Source organism: Lotus japonicus, chromosome 2 (genome assembly GCF_012489685.1).
Source record: "Lotus japonicus ecotype B-129 chromosome 2, LjGifu_v1.2".
NCBI lineage: Eukaryota > Viridiplantae > Streptophyta > Magnoliopsida > Fabales > Fabaceae > Lotus > Lotus japonicus.
Genome location: NC_080042.1, coordinates 63,970,480 through 63,987,063, shown reverse-complemented (window position 1 = coordinate 63,987,063; position 16,584 = coordinate 63,970,480). Strand labels below are relative to the sequence as shown.

Genomic DNA, 16,584 nt, shown 5'->3' with positions numbered 1-16,584 from the left:
TATATATTATATATATATATATAAGGATAGTAACTTGCGGGTTTGACGGAAAATGTTACTTACAAACCTCAAAAAAAAGGTGGAATTGGAAAAGAGATAGAAAAAAGAAAAAGTAAGAGATGTGATAGACGATAAAAGAAGAGAGATAGAAATAAAAATTAGGTGAATATAAAATGTTTCAAAAATGAGGTGTGTTTGACACCTCGATAGATTACATTTGTGATATAGTGGAATGAGAACATATGTCTTTTTTTTAACTCAACAAACATCTTATAAATCAAGTAGAATCCGGCGTAGATGCCAATACATCAGAACGCAAAAAACTAGAAAGTCCCGGTGGGCCCTCCTTTATCCAAAAAACATCCTAAAAGGTAGAGGCGTGCTGGGCAAGATAGTCAGCTCAAAAGTTCCCTTGACGAACATATGCTATTTTTCTTTTTGCTTGTATTGGGTTGAAGTACCCCTTGTACTTCATTCAATATATATAAATATATATATCATTGCCTATCAAAAAAAAAATGTAGAAGCAGTAGCTTACTTGCCGTTTATCTTAACTCCAATAATAATAATATGATGTGTAATCTTTGATATTCAATATCTTTTAGAAAAATTATACCTAAACCCAATGTGGGATTTTTTCTTAATTTTTAATAATAGGCTTAATTGCATTATTGGTCCTCCAACTTTGTTCTTCCTGCGAAAATCATCTTCCAACTAAAAAATTAGCAAAAACCATCCTCAACGTTTACACTCCGTTGCAAAACTGGTCCGTCGTTACACTTCCGTCTGAAAACTAATGTTTTCTGGGTAAAAAATTAAAAATAATAAAAAACACATGAACTTCATCTCTTTCTTCATCTTCTTCCTCTCAGTTATATAACAAAAATTCTCAGCTATATCTTCATTCCTTCAAACCCAAAATTCCAAAAAAAACAAAAAAAAAATCCAAATTCAAGAATCTCATTTACAATTTTTTTTTAAAGCAATTTGAACCATTGAATTCCACATTTGATATTAACAATATCCCCGAGCTGACAAAGTTCTAACCTCTAAAAGAACAAGAATTTCCCAGTTCCAGCTCTAGTGTTACAGATAGAACTACAGTGGTCTTTAAATACTCCCCAGGGGTCAATAATCACATCAAAACCCAGATGAAGCATCACAAAATACTCTCTTTAATCGGGCTAGCTTGCACATATATGACGTATCCAAGTACATCAACACCAATGCCACACAACCCTCAAGTATGTCCCCAAGCCGTGGCCTCAAAGCAGCTGAAACCTCATCATAAGAGCAAAAATTAGCACCATATTAGCACCCTCAAATTGAACACCCTTTATCCCCAAATGTAGAACTCTCAAATTTCATGCACCCACGATGAGAATTCCAACCAAAACAAGAATGAGAAATATGAATTTGTCAATTCATACACCAAACAAATCTATCCCCCAAATATTGAATGCAAATTGCAAAGTTCTTGATTTATTGCACACCCAGAATTCGAATTGGCCTCTGAACTTGTCCAAACGGTAAGTAATTGCATCTGCAATGGGTTATTTGATGATTTAGAGAACATTCAAAACCAAATTAAAAAATCCCAAATCCAAATCCTACCCCAGAATCCCCCAAATCCAGATTTGATTGGTTCCTATGTTTCCCCCTCGAGATTCGACCTTGCAGTTCCTCTCAGAAAGCAAAAGCACCCATATCTGAATGCATCGACAGTTAGCAACACTCTTCTACACTTCTCTTTTGCCTTTGTTTTGGGTTCGTTAGTGATTGGGGTGGTGGGTCACTGTGGGTTGGCTGGGTTAAGATCTAGGGGTGGGGGCAGCACAGGTTGCGATTAAGGGGTCGAGGTTGTGGGCTGCGATTTAGGGGTGGGGATAATGGAGGTTGTGGATTTTGATTTTTGGGTGGGGGCAGTGGAGGGTGTGTGGGATGAGGATTTAATTTTTTGTTTTTTTTTGGAATTTTGGGTTTGAAGTATGAAGATAACTGAGAGTCTGAGAGGAAGAAGATGAAGAAAGAAATGAAGATGATGAAGTTCATGTGTTTTTTATTATTTTATTTTTTTTACCCAGAAAACGTTAGTTTTTAGACGGAAGTGTAACGGCGGACCAGTTTTGCAACGGAGTGTAAACGTTGATGATGATTTTTGCTAATTTTTTAGTTGAGGGACGATTTTCACAGGAAGTGCAAAGTTGGGGGACCAAAAGTGCAATTAAGCCTAATTTTTATGAGTTTAATGGATATGCACTGACAGTGTAAAATAGTTTTACACAGTCATCCAATAAAAACATGCCACATAGGAGAGATAATTACATTTGACTTTAATTTTAATTAAAAGAATAAGATATTTTATGATTTGGCGGAATTCAATTGGATGTCTGTGTAAAACTATTTTACACTGTGAGTGCATATCCATTAAACTCAATTTTTATATGATAGTATCTCTAAGAAATGAATTTTTATATGATATATTAAATATTATTGGTCCACTTATTATTAATATTAATAACTTGAGAGTGGTTGATTTGTAGGGTTTGAACATTTCTCATCCTGCTTAGGAAAAAAAAACAGAGAAGAAAATGAACGAAAACGCAGAGACCCTTAAGCGCGAAGCTGATTCGGAACCTGTAGTTGCATTGAAGAAGTCGAGGATCGAATCTTCAGAAGAGAATGCTGCTGCAAAGGAAGTCACTTTCCACATTGAAGCTGATGCCGCTGAGGATAAAGGGTCAAGGCATACCATGGAAGATGCATGGGTCGTGCTTCACGACGCAGCCCTAGATTCCCCTGGAACTTTGAGGTTCCTCTAATTTTCTTTCATGGCTTTTCTTTTTATCATTTTTACAGTGATTTATTACCAATTGTTATTAATTTTTGAAAATGTGGTGTGCATTGTTTGGAGTTGTTATGTGGTGTATTGTTTGGTAACTCTGCTGGGTACTATTGTTTTTAGATGTGCACACTATGCAATTTATGATGGACATGGAGGCCGCTTAGCTGCGGAGTATGCGCAGAAGCATTTGCATGGGAATGTTCTTTCAGCTGGATTACCACGTGAGTTGGTGTGTTTGCTCGGTCTAATTTCATGTATACTTGATCAATTTGGCTTTTTAGGCTATGTTAGACTGTCAAATCTATTGCTTGGTTCACATTTCATTGATATGTTTGGTTGCTCTCGATGAATTTGTTAGGTTCTTTTTATGAACCAATTAAGGAGAACTGTTCTACCACTCTTTACAGAGTTATGTGTTTAGGGAACAAAGATTTATTTGTCTTTTCAACCAATTACAAGCCATGGTTCTAATTTATCTTTTCCTTCAAAATAAAAAGTATGTAGGGCAGCTGGTTCTGAATATTATCTCTTAGGCCAATTAGTGAAAAGATTCCTACAGTTGAGTTGATCTTACAAGTCTCAGTAAAACTATTGATATAAATCCAAAAACCCATTCGCTAGATAAGAAGTGCATGCAAGGTTGTCAAACTCTCAAGTTGACTCTTAGAATCTTACGATTCTACGTTTCTAGGTCCTCAAAACGAGCCAACTCGCAAGCAAACTCTAAAATTCCTGGAATCTCTGCTTCCGGAAGAAATCGAAGAATTTCTTGGGAACCCTACAAGAGCCGATCGTTTTTTTTTCTGACAGATGGTCAGAACTTCATCTAGGTTCGAATCCTACTAAGAGGTCCACTAGAGATAAGAAATTGTTGAAGAAAGAACAAGATGTTTCTTTTGTTCTTTCCAAGCGATCGGAAAAGAAAGAAATAGTAAATATATTCAAGATAATTCTGTATTTACAAAATACCGTCTCAATTCATCCTATTTCATCAGATCCGGTATGTGATATGGTTCCGAAGGCGAGCCAACTCGCAAGCAAACTCTAAAATTCCTAGAATCTAGCAAACTCTTGCTAACTCGGTAAACTCGCGATTCCACACCGAGTCTACGAGTCACGGAGAAAACGAATTTCGCACTAAATCCCCATATTAAGAGGGGTTATTTTGGGTTTCACGAAAATATTTCAACAAAGACTGAAAGAAAGATATGATTTCTCATTTGAATCCAACATTCTCATTCACTTTCGAACCCTATGAGAAGCCATGTCGGTGCTGCAAGTCGCCATCGCCGCCGCTGCAAATTTTGAGCTCTCTTTAAGACTTTATTGTGAATTATGCACTCTTGGTACTTTGGTTGCTTATGTATTTTGTTTAAGTTTGATTTATTACGAAGTTGAATGTTAAATTTATTTGGTTGGTGTCTCCTTGATGGTTGTAGTATGTGTTCTTTAACACCATGACAGGTTTTACTGAGTTTTTTTTTGGTAGACTCTTACAAGTCTACGAGTCAACTCGACGAAACGAGTTTACCTCCCCAAAACGAGTTTGCGTAGACTCTCGAGTCTGACAACCTTGAGCGCATGATAGCCATATCGTATGAAAGTGAGAATTTTCAAAAATGAATTCTTATGGTCTTCTCAGGAGATATTTACAAACATAAATAATTTTCTTTGCACTCTACTTTTATCTATCTGACATGTCTCTTGCTCTCCATTTCATATATTGTCCTTCTTATCTTTCATCTGCTGTGTGGTGTTTCAGTTGGATGTAAAGACAGCTAAAAGATCAATACTTGATGGTAAGCATTCAGTTTACATATTCCCTGTTGGCTCCCTGGTTTTGCAAGTTGTGAAATGAAATTGTGTGTGTAATACTTTTTTTTGTTAAAGAAAGTTTTGATTTGAAGTTTTTATTGTGTTTTAGGTTTTCGTAAAACTGATGAGTCTCTTCTTCAAGAAAGTGCTGAAGGTACAGTTTGAACTCTTTGAAGTTGTTGATATTCTGTTAAACAACTGGCTAAAGTTGAGTTTAAACCTTGCTGTCATATGTGAATTAATCAAGTTTTTACTTCCAATTAAAAAAAATTCTGGTTTAAAATCTAATTTCCACCTTTTTATGCTTTGATAACAATGTAGCACAATATTTTACAGGTCACCCATCCTTGATACTGCTTTTAGAATTCAGATCTGAATAAAATAAGTGTTTTTTTGTTGTTGTTATTTGTATCTTGCTGAGCTCTATATACTCTTCCCAGGGGGATGGCAGGATGGTGCCACAGCTGTATGTCTTTGGGTACTGGGACAAAAAGTGAGTTTGCGGTTACTCGTTTCCATTTACTATATGAGTAGTTAGTGCTTCTTTTAGATGCTACCTGAATCATATCTCAGCTGGGCCAGAAAAGTTGTTGTTTTGTATCTTGATATTTTATTTTTTGATGAATTCTTTATTTTTTTCAGTATTCTATCTAGTAAGTAAAAACTTTTTACCTTTTCTGTTTGATGAATTTTTTCTCAGGTTTTTGTGGCAAATGTTGGAGATGCCAAAGCAGTTTTAGCTCGATCGACTATACCTGATGGATCTCAAGGTCACTCAGATGGAGTCCATGCCCTGAAAGCAATTGTTTTAACAAGAGAACACAAACCTATCTTCCCACAGGAGCGTGCACGAATTCAGAAGGCATAAAATGCCTCAGTGATGATTGCTTAGACCAGAATTATTTAATAATACCTGTTACTTGATAATTCTTTGTGCATACTGTTAATTAATAAGATCTTCACTCCCTGCAATATATTAACGTTGACATTTCCACTTCTTTATATAGAGCTTTCCACTACAGACTCTTCTCTTCACGTACTTTTCCACTCTCATTATTGGGCAAATGAAATATTTTAAGTTAAACACTCGTATTATGATTGTTTCCATCATGTTGATGTTGCCATAAACTTGAATTACTCCCGTCCTACCAGGATCGGTTCTACAATAAGGTGACAGGTGCATGCTAGCTTAAACATGAATTACTACTACTAGTCAACCCAAGCTTGGTCATCTTTTAATAATTTGTCTGAGAGCCTAGGGTGTGTGTTTGTATGTGTATTGATTGTCAAAAGTGGTTGAAGTTTTCATTCTTTGTGATGCTTTTTTTCGAATTAATAATTTTTAGTTAACTTCTCTATAGATATGTGCTGTTGGAGTCAGCTAATCATTTCCCTAATCTTATATTTTCTTCATATAGGCCGGTGGTTTTGTGAGCTCAAATGGAAGATTACAAGGGCGTCTAGAAGTTTCTAGGGCTCTGGGAGATCGTCAGTTTAAAAAGGTTTACCTCTCTCACTTTAGGAAGAGGTTACTTGTTCGTTTTGTCAATTTAACCAAATAAAATTTCTGTTTAGCACCAACTAAGCCTAAAAAGAGCACTTGCGGCCTAGTTTTTTTGTTTTTGGTAATCTTGAGGAATAATGCCATTTGCAGGTGGGTGTTATTGCAACCCCAGATATCCAGTCCTTTGACCTTACTGATAGAGAGCATTTCATCATTCTTGGCTGTGATGGCTTATGGGGGGTATTTCTCTTGTTATTTATAGATGTCCCATTACTCGTTTGCTGCTTTGAGTTTAACAATTTTGAGGTGAAAATGGCATTTTTTATTGGTCTCAGGTATTTGGTCCCAGTGATGCTGTTGACTTTGTCCAGAAGTTATTGAATGTAAGTGCTGGTTTTGTCTTTTTTGTTCTTGCAACTTTGTACTAAGAAGCATTTTCACCTCCGCTAGTTAAAATATTCCAGTTCATTTCTGGTTCCAATTAAATGCATTGCTTTATTCACACTGTGAGGTGTCTCGATTTATCACTTCACATCCTCTCTTGTAATGACCAGTTACATTGTTACCGGTTAACTTCACTGGTGGCTTAACAATTGTAGCACTTGTAATTTGTAGTACTCATAATACCTATTAGGATTGGATGTAGTTATCAAACAAATAAAGTTGTTGCTTTCTATAGGCTTGTAAAAAAGGTTGATTAAATTATCCATGAGTCAAGCACGACTAAGTACTAAATACTAATCTAGTTCATGAGTCAAGCACTACTAAATAGTAAATACTAATCTAGTTATGTTGATCAAGATGTTTGGTTGACCTTCAATTATTTTCTATCCAGTGAAGGATTTTCAAGTAGTGGCATCCTGGGGACTTCTTATCTACTTAACATGAATTAGGTTCACAAAGTTTTGTACTTTTGTAGAATCTGATTTGCATTTTTATTGTTCTTCTCTGCTACTGAAGATGTTGTATAATTAAATTCAACCTTTGTAGGAGGGACTACCTGTTACAACTGTGAGCCGGCGTCTTGTAAGGGAAGCTATTCGCGAGCGCCAGTGCAAAGACAACTGCACTGCAATTGTCATTGTATTCAAGCGCAATTAATCCCTGAGGCACCATCTGGGGTACCAAATAGAAATATGATTTGTTTTCAGTTACTGCTTGCCAGATGAATGTAGGATATTTGTATTGCCTAGCACTACTAACAAGTGATGACACTGAACACATATCAAGGTTTTGTACTTTTGGTACTTATGCATGATTGTAATTGTAATACATGTTGAAGCAGTGGATAATTGTAATATATGATGAAGCATTGGAAGTCAATTACTTTATATAGTTATCTAGCTTGGAACTCCATAAGAACCCCGTGGCCATTACTCTAGAAGCTTGGCACCTTGTGTTCATTCAACATATGCATATTATGGGGGTAGTAAAAGAAAACAAGGTTCATAGATACAATTTCTTATGCTCATATGATTGGATGGTTTAATTTAGGTATGAAAGAAAAATAGACCTGAGTTCTCAGAATATGTGATTTAGTGTTTGGATGTTCGTTTGTAAATGTCATGATTGATTATTTACTATTAGAATTAGTTTGAGTGTTTCATTGCATAATTGATTATAGTTCCAAAATAAATTGGATATGGAATTATAAAATCTAATTTCTACAATGGACATAATAAATTATAAGCTTTTACAATTGAATTTGTAATAGCATACCCTGCTTTCTTTTTGTCAATAGTAATATTATCCTATAGAACTTACTTGCTCTACATTATTACATACAATGTACAATGTGATTGATATACAATAGAGCTTCAGAAACTAAAGCAGTTTTTAAGTTTCCAATTTGGACAGAAGAACTTCAAATTTTATAGAAATACATGGTTCCTTCAATGGCCGCCGCACCAGCTACCTATTGTGAACAGAAACGTTATAAAATTGAATGTTGGAAACAAAAAAAATTACCTGTCGTTACCTTACATAAATATTAAAGGGATTGGTTTGATTTGATTCTACAACAAGATGCATAATATGGAGGCTAAAATAGAGTAGGACAAAAATCATGCAAGCTGAATATTTTAAAGGCAAGGCAGCATTCATAATACAAATGTTTAAGTATGCAATCAAAATGAATGATGAACTTGGCTACAAACGAACCCCTTATCAATGATTTTATAATTTTAGTGAGCAGAACTTGTTTCCTCTCCTTTAGGGTATAACAATAGATATCTGCAACCTGCAATCACTTAACTACGAATAAGAATATTGTCACACTTCTCTCCAATTGCACTTTTCTTTGTACATTTTTTAAATTTTCTTAGCACAACTTGTATTGTATGAACCAAACCAGTCTGTTACAGGTTCATGAACAAGCATGTGGAGTCAACAATGTGGCTCTTATGATCTAATTGCTGCGCTGACTAAGATTTATAGATTTTTTTTTCAGAAAAAGGCCAACCACTAATGAAGTATAGAAAACTCTACGGAAGGTTTCCCTTACATGAGAAAATTTTCAGCTCCTTTGCGTGATAATAACTGCTTTACTTGTATTGATTGTCTAGTTATATTCTAAAAAAGTTTAAAATTTGAAATTATTAATTATACATGGACAAAGTGTTTGTATTTGAATGGAATACATACAGACTTATACTTATAAGTACTGCAAATTTTTACCCGCACATTATGACAACTTTATGCTGCTGTGGGTAGTGCATGGTGGTGAATCAAGCTGAGATCACGATGGAGCAGTGAGAATTCATTATTGGGGAAGTACATGTAAAAGATGCTTTGATACTTAAGTGTTCAAATCATAGAGTGAAACTCAAAGTCTTAAAAGATCAATAAAATGACGAATGAGCAATGCTTAACTTACAGTGTAATTGAACTTATGTCTATAGTGGTTAGAGTAATCAATTATAACTGTAATTATATGTTTGCTAGCATTTCATGTAAGTATCATTATGATGTCAGCTTTGTGTAGGTGAACTTGACTATCAGTAATAACAATTTAAAGGGCGTTTTGGTTAAATGTTGGAAGTGGGTAAAAAATGAAAAAAATGCTTCCAAATGCACTTTTTTAAAAGTACAAAATTTGTTCCATTAACAAAAAGATCTTTCACCCTTTTCTCTTAGCCTTATGTTGAGCTAGTTGGTAAGAAAGTGGAAGTTCTAGGTTTGATTGTGCAAGCCGACCATCCTTGATTATCGTTTGGTAGTGTAGTTATTCGAGCCGACTGGAACGATAGTGGGCTGAGGGGTCGTTTGAGCTCGAAACAATTTCTTTAATTTTTTTACTTATTATATGTTTTTTTTCTAAATTAATTAATTAGATAAAAAATAACCTAGAAATAAGTAGACTTAAATGTACTTTTGGAACTTAATGTATAGCGATTGTGTGATTTAACTCCCTAGCTAATTTATCAAGCGAGCGATTTTGATTCCAAAATTTTTAATTTGTGCAAATTGGGTCCACTTCAATTCCATCAAATAATTAAGTGTTTTCACTCTTATTTTTTTTTTTTTGACAAAAGTGTTTTCATTTAATATAGGTCCCCATTCACATAAAATCATCCCATTTTAATATAGAATAATGTTTTGTTAATATCTCTTTTCCACGTCCACCTTAGGTAATTAGAAAGAAAAAAGTGAGAAAAATGTGATATAATATGTGATGTCATAGGAAATGAAGAGAGAGATAGAAGAAATAATATGTGGAAATAAGATGGAAGAGAAAATGAGGTGTGAATGAATCATTACTTTTTAATAAAACTCATAAAATTTCAATAAACAATGATTGTTATTTATTTTTAATTTCCACACCCCCTGATCGACATCCCCTCACCATGACGGGAAGCGAGCACCCCACTACTACTCCTCGGATGTTTTCATGTCCCATCTCATTTGCGTTCTGACTTGGGATGTTAGAGTTCGGGAGGTCTAACTATACCCCAAAAGCTAGCTGAAGAGGTGATGATTGCCTTCACGCCCAAAATTGGACATCCGGGTGGTCTGCACGTAACAGATCTAAGATACACTCTGATATTATATAAGAATTTGAGAGACCTAACTCAACCCAAAAGCTAACTCAATAGGTACTGTCTTCCTATATATAAGGGCTATCTTGGTCATATATCTAGTCGATGTGAGACTTCTCAACATGGGAGTTGGAGTGTTTTCTTAAGGGTTCACCCTTCCCGGCGAGGAGTGCCCTACAACATGAAACACCAGTATACCAGAACTTTGACCTTTAACCACTAGGATCCACCTTCTCATTTGCCGTTTCTCCTTCACAAACAATCAACTGAGTGATTTGACCGGATTTATCCGATGAAATTTATTTTGAAGTTTAAATTAATTTTTAAACACTTATATATAATTGTTACAAAAGTTTTGAGAAAAGAAAATGACTTTTTAATTCAGTTACACAAGAAGAACAAAGAAAAGTTTCAGTTGCAATTTTCAGGGCATTGTGGAAACTGGAAAAATTGGCAGTTAGCACACTACTATACCTATACTTACATGTGCTTTGCTACGTCTAGGTTCTCCTTTATCTCTTATTAGTCATAAAATATGCATGACTTATAAACAGTAGCACATGCATCTTTGATTCCTATTCTTGTTCTTCCCCCCATTGAAAATGAAATGCATTCAAAATAATCACCCCAGTCTGAAGCAGCCAATCATCATCATTATGATTGATATATCATATATGGCTTCATAATTTATGTCAAAATAATCAGCTTCCTGTTTTGTAAACTAGAGCATCTACCGCAAACAACAATGATTAATTTCCTCACCGCGGATACTCGTATGAAACGGTTAATATCATTCTCATGAGTGAGGATTAAAACCCCAACTTCATGGTTGAGGGACGAATTGAGCAACCACCATGGCACATCTAACGCTTAAATAATCAACTTCCTGTTGGCTGTTTCATTAGATTTATGGCAAAGGAAAAAAAAACATGCAATGATCATTTTCCACAAGATAGAGAATTGGGACAACGGTCTCAACAGACAGTAAGATAAGGGAATAGTTGGAACATGGTCATAAAAATTATGTTAAAGAGATTGCTTGCTCTCTAACTGCCTAACTAACATGATTCATCTTGACTCTGTCTCCCTAAATTAATCAATTAAATGTCAACAGAAAAGAAGAATATATATCTACGATTTTGAAGTCTATGAATAACAACATATATGTTAAATGTTTGCATGTCTTGTAAGCTGCTATTCCAAAGCATCAAATAATATACCTAACTAATGATGTTAGCACTAACAAAAAGCTTTTTAATAAAAATATTTCTTCAAGGTTGTTCCCTCTATATAAGCACCTTTCAATGTTATAGCCCCTCACAAACTAATCTAAGTTACACAAGAATGGGAGCTATGGTGACAGAGAAAGTGAAGCTTCTTGTAGCATTACTCACTTTGCAGTTATGCTTTGCAGGATTTCACATTGTCTCTAGACTTGCACTAAACATTGGTGTCAGCAAAGTTGTGTACCCTGTTTATAGGAACTTAATTGCCTTGCTTTTGTTGAGCCCACTTGCTTACTTATTAGAAAAGTGAGTTTTCAGAAAAAACTTGTTCACTTTTATCTTTTTTTATAGTGCTTGTTTGAGTACAATGTGGAAAACCACAATGAAGTAAAAATCATAGTCGACACTCACAAAAGCAAGAGAAGTTGCTTCTGTCGACTGTAATTTTGACTTACCGTGATTTTCCACCTTGTATCAAAACATGCACGCATTCTTTCTGTTATTTTCATTGAATTAATTTTTTTTCATGCTAAATATATTTTAACATGGACCAATGTCAATATCTTTGCATTCAGGAATCAAAGACCACCCCTTACCTTATCTTTACTGTTTCAGTTCTTCCTATTAGCACTACTGGGGTAAGACTAAGAAACTAAATCATATAAGCTTCACATTTCCACACTCTCATTTCCTTCTTACTTGTTCTAATATTTTCTTCTTTTCTGTATTTTTCATTGGCATATTAGGATCACTGCAACACAAGGATTTTACTTGTTGGGACTGTATTATGCTTCTCCAACTTTTGCTTCTGCAATGCAAAACTCAGTTCCTGCAATTACTTTTGTCTTGGCCTCAGCTTTAAGGTAAATTAATCATGTCCCTTTGTAGCATTCTTTACCATTTTCTGTTGCATTCTCTTTTACAACTTGATGAATTCATTCACATCTCTGCCAGGCTTGAGGAAGCCAACATTGCAAGGAGAGATGGATTGGCAAAGGTTCTAGGAACCATTGCTAGTGTGGGGGGTGCCACTGTAATCACTCTTTACAAAGGTCCTCCTCTTCTTCACATGCAAACACAAGGAGTCACCTTAGAAGTAGATCAGTCTTCTACAAAAAATGTGCAAAATTGGACATGGGGTTGCATATACTTGCTTGGACATTGTTTATCATGGGCTGGCTGGATGGTTTTTCAGGTCTGTGACTGATCATGGTCCGACTATTAAACTTTGAACCGATGTCTTGACCGGATCCAGTCTGGTTCTGAGAACACTTATAAACTGAAATACCACTTGGTTTATTCAATATTATTTTCTTTTAACCTGAATTGTGAAGTAAAAAAATTTTGCAGGCTCCTGTGGTGAAGAAGTATCCAGCAAAACTAACCCTCACTTCCTTTACATGCTTCTTTGGATTGATCCAATTCTTGGTCATAGCCGCCTTCACAGAAACTGATCTTGAGAAGTGGAAGATAAAATCATCAGAGGAGCTTTTCACCATACTATATGCTGTAATACTCATCTCCTCAATACCCAAATATCATACTATTACAAATTATTTATAAAATCACACCCAGAGCATGTTTGAATGCAGAACAAAAAGCACTTATATACAATGCATTTTTTAGTAGAGAAGCTTTAATAAATGCTCTTTGGTGCGCAACCAAACGGGCTCTAGTCCCTAGTAGTGTCAATTTTAAAGTGAATTGAATTCACTATTGTGTGATGATTCAGGGAATTGTAGCTTCCGGCTTTGTCATAGCTCTCCAAACATGGTGTATTCAAAAGGGTGGCCCTGTGTTTGTTGCTGTCTTCCAGCCAATACAAACTGTTCTAGTTGCTGTCATGGCAGCCCTTATTCTTGGTGATCAATTATATTTTGGAGGGTATGCTGAAAATTTACAAGCCATTAATTACATATTTTCTCTATCAATTTTATACTTGTGAAGGAAAAGAATGTACTCAATTTTAAAAGTACATGATTATTCAACTGAGTCAGTCACTTTTTGTCACAGGGTTATTGGTGCAATTCTGATTGTGTTTGGTCTATACTTAGTCCTATGGGGCAAAACAAATGAAAAGAAAGTGAGTGAGACATCATTAACAAAGCCATTGCTAAATGCAGAGGAGGAAAATAAAGCTACTGATTTAGCTCCCAAGGACATACCTTGACATGTGTATCTGTTGACAGAGACAGAAGAATATATATAGTTCCGGTAAAAGTATTTAACAACCAGTTAACCACAGATATATGGTTCTGGTTAACAGCATCTCAGGGTTGTTACACATTGATTTTCCTGTAATTTATTCAGATATAGTATTAGAGTCAAGGGCTTAAGGCTATGCTGAATTAAGGCCTGCTTATGTTTTTTATTTTATTTTTTTATCATAGGAGCAAGTTCTTCAATTACACTTGATTACAAGGTCAAGTTTGGTCGGTCGGTTGGTTGTGTTATGTCAAATGGTACATGCAACACTCCATCACCATGTGATGTACATTACATTGACTCCATATTTTTATATATATTAATTAAAACCTTTGCTGCTTGAATACCATTGATATTGCTGAAGATTTGTCGACTTTGGTATATATCGACCTGGATCATTTGCAGTTCTTTCGTTGGAGCAGTTGCTAATCTTGGCTCTCATTAAATCACTTCCCTGTTTTATTATAAAAAAATTATGTTTGATAGTGTTTTTTGATAGGGAATTATGTTTGATAGTTGAAATGCTAGTTTGTGAATCCACTCGGTATAATCTATATCTATATAATCATCCTTGCACTACAAAAAAAACGTTATTTAATGGGGTTATTTAGCGGGGGTTTTGATAACCCGCAAATGTGGGTAATTTTTAATAGTTAAGGGGGGTTTTAATAACTCCCGCAAATGTTTTATTAATTAACCCTCTCACTCTCTCACTCTCCGAACTCATTCTTAGTCTCGTTCTCGTTCAACCATGGAAGCTCACGATTTCAAGCGATTTGATCTCGTTTTCCACCGATTTGATCTCGTTTTCCACCGATTGCAACTTGATTTCCACCGATTTCAACCTCCACAGATTTCAACCACCGCACGCCGCCGTAGCAACAGCCTCCTCCGCCGTCGGTATGACCTCGTTTTCCACCGATTTGATCTCGTTTTTCACCTTTGCTTTTCTTTGCTTCAAAAGCTGACTAACCGTTTCTCAAAATCCATAATACTAAGTGTGTTAGAGTGTGTCCTCAATACTAACATTATTTGAGGACACACTCTAACACACTTAGTATTATGGATTTATTAAATGTGTTGACTTAAAAAAAATAAAATCAATCACGATGATTGTATTGGAGTGTGTCATTCAAAGAGTGCGTTGCTAGCCTTTTTTCTCACCCCAGATTTATCTCACAGGGTGTTGCGCTAAAAATACACACTGCACAATCCATAGTAAGTGTACTCTATCGCTCAAATAATATAGGAATATAAATTCCAGTTATCAAACCCAATAGACAAGATGGGAAACTAAGCCTAGGGAGTGATTCATAATTTAGACAAATCAATATTAAAGGATTTGTGGTGATTTGAGCAGGCAAATAAGCAAACAGTAGAGATAGAGAATAAGAATAAGAAGATCTCGAGATTGCAAAGATGTTGGATGCATCTCCCACAAGTCTAATTATTATAGGTAGGGAATTGTTTAGTGTCACCCTCACATTTATTCATTTCACCCTTAAATTTGTAAAATTTGAAAAGACTCTTACTATTTTTTTCGCTCGCACTTTCAAAGTGCGACTCCAACACACTTTAATGTGCGTTACCACTGCATTTAAAGTGCGAAGGAAAAGTGGAAATGATCAATAAGGTTTGAGTTCAAGGAAATTTATCACGTCAATCTCATACGATTTCAAGCACCACTGCATCAATCTCATACAACATAACATAAATCTAAGCGACGCCAATGAAACAAACTAAATTCACCACATTCTACATATAAAGACTAACTTCACCAGTTCAGCAACCTTACCTCTGAAACATGGAGGAAAACCAAACCTTATTTTTAGCATCAGGTTTGCTGTTCTTCCCAACATTATTATCATCATCATCATCCTCTTCGGCCTCACGGTCACTGCTAAGCACCTCTTCTTTATCCATTATACTCTCTCCTTGCTCGATCTTAGCCAAAAAATCTACTTTTCTATCCCATCATCATTAGTAAATGTTCACACTCTAAAGTGTGTTACTATCGCACTTTAAAATACGCTACTATCACACTTTAAAGTGTGTAAGTGACACACTTTAAAATGCGTTTAGTTATAGAACAAACATGGGTATGAACCACGACGAACTTACCAGCAACGAGTGCGACGACAAGCGAAGGTGAATAACGTAGAGCGACGGAGAAGGATATGGAGATGGGTATGGGTGTGGGTGAGGGGAGAACGAGGAAGGAGGAGGGAGGAAGGCAAGTGATGAGGGTGGGTGGTGGGGAATTGAGGTTAATATTTTTTTAATTAAGGGTATTTAGTATTTTTGGCACTTTAGGGGGTGGCATAATTAGATGTGGTGGTGACATCAATAACAATTCCCTTATATATGTTATCTAACTATCAATTGTGCCAACCATACCCTCTTAATGTAATTAACTCACCGTTAAATTATTGCTAATTGTCCTACCCAATTGCACTACTTACAAGTCTTCATTGTAAGGTGATCAATAAAATAGGTATGAGGAACATAGAAGTTTTCTTGATATAATTATATCTAATTGTAAGAATTTGGAAGCAAACAATTCTGGACACTTTGTGGTAGGTATGTAGCTTTAAGCTAGATTAAGGTGTGGTACCTAAATTGATGTAGGTGTGAAGGTGTTAGGAAATAACACAACTGAAGAAGTAAAATAAAAACAGGAGCGCAATCAACAACACAAGAATATAACGTGGAAACTCTAAAATCGGAGAAAAAACCACGACCGTTGTCAAAACCGACAACTAGAGAATAAACACTGTGAAAATTGTTACAACACATAGACTTCACTCTCAACCACCCCATGACCCCAGTACACCCACACTCTCCAAAGTAAATATTTGAACTACATCTCACAATACTCTAAAACAAGAGCATAAGAGAAAAGAAAACACAAATATAAACTTAAAGTGTTTTCAGGTGCTACTACTTGGTGGT

General features: G+C 35.5%; 2 protein-coding genes across 4 annotated transcripts; both read left to right on the top strand.

The window, feature by feature from the left end:
* Positions 1-2,530: 2,530 nt before the first annotated feature.
* Positions 2,531-7,487, top strand: LOC130738828 (probable protein phosphatase 2C 8). Of its 3 annotated transcripts, none has more exons than XM_057590993.1 (10): positions 2,531-2,812; positions 2,966-3,074; positions 4,608-4,644; positions 4,770-4,814; positions 5,101-5,153; positions 5,361-5,522; positions 6,079-6,162; positions 6,315-6,404; positions 6,500-6,547; positions 7,000-7,119. In XM_057590993.1, exons 1-10 carry the CDS (start codon positions 2,592-2,594, stop codon positions 7,000-7,002), a joined length of 852 nt encoding a protein of 283 aa, XP_057446976.1. In that variant the 5' UTR covers positions 2,531-2,591; the 3' UTR covers positions 7,003-7,119. The 3 variants fall into 3 exon arrangements, with proteins under 3 accessions (XP_057446976.1, XP_057446975.1, XP_057446977.1); XM_057590992.1 differs by lacking the exon at positions 7,000-7,119 and adding an exon at positions 7,155-7,487 and having other exon boundaries at positions 2,533-2,812; XM_057590994.1 differs by lacking the exon at positions 7,000-7,119 and adding an exon at positions 7,155-7,487 and having other exon boundaries at positions 2,671-2,812; positions 2,966-3,066.
* A 4,049-nt stretch (positions 7,488-11,536) lies between these two features.
* Positions 11,537-14,007, top strand: LOC130735547 (WAT1-related protein At3g18200). The gene is made up of 7 exons (XM_057587496.1): positions 11,537-11,733; positions 12,003-12,065; positions 12,174-12,290; positions 12,382-12,622; positions 12,778-12,936; positions 13,160-13,311; positions 13,441-14,007. Exons 1-7 carry the CDS (start codon positions 11,546-11,548, stop codon positions 13,595-13,597), a joined length of 1,077 nt encoding a protein of 358 aa, XP_057443479.1. The 5' UTR covers positions 11,537-11,545; the 3' UTR covers positions 13,598-14,007.
* Positions 14,008-16,584: the final 2,577 nt, after the last annotated feature.

Bases quoted from the DNA above. Each gene is read 5' to 3' on its own strand.
- LOC130735547 (XM_057587496.1), top strand. From the start codon at position 11,546: ATGGGAGCTATGGTGACAGAGAAAGTGAAGCTTCTTGTAGCATTACTC. The intron at 11,734-12,002 runs GTGAGTTTTCAG...CTTTGCATTCAG, and splicing joins CTTGCTTACTTATTAGAAAA to GAATCAAAGACCACCCCTTA. The intron at 13,312-13,440 runs GTATGCTGAAAA...TTTTTGTCACAG, and splicing joins GATCAATTATATTTTGGAGG to GGTTATTGGTGCAATTCTGA.
- LOC130738828 (XM_057590992.1), top strand. From the start codon at position 2,592: ATGAACGAAAACGCAGAGACCCTTAAGCGCGAAGCTGATTCGGAACCT. The intron at 5,523-6,078 runs GCATAAAATGCC...TTCTTCATATAG, and splicing joins AGCGTGCACGAATTCAGAAG to GCCGGTGGTTTTGTGAGCTC. The intron at 6,163-6,314 runs GTTTACCTCTCT...TGCCATTTGCAG, and splicing joins GAGATCGTCAGTTTAAAAAG to GTGGGTGTTATTGCAACCCC.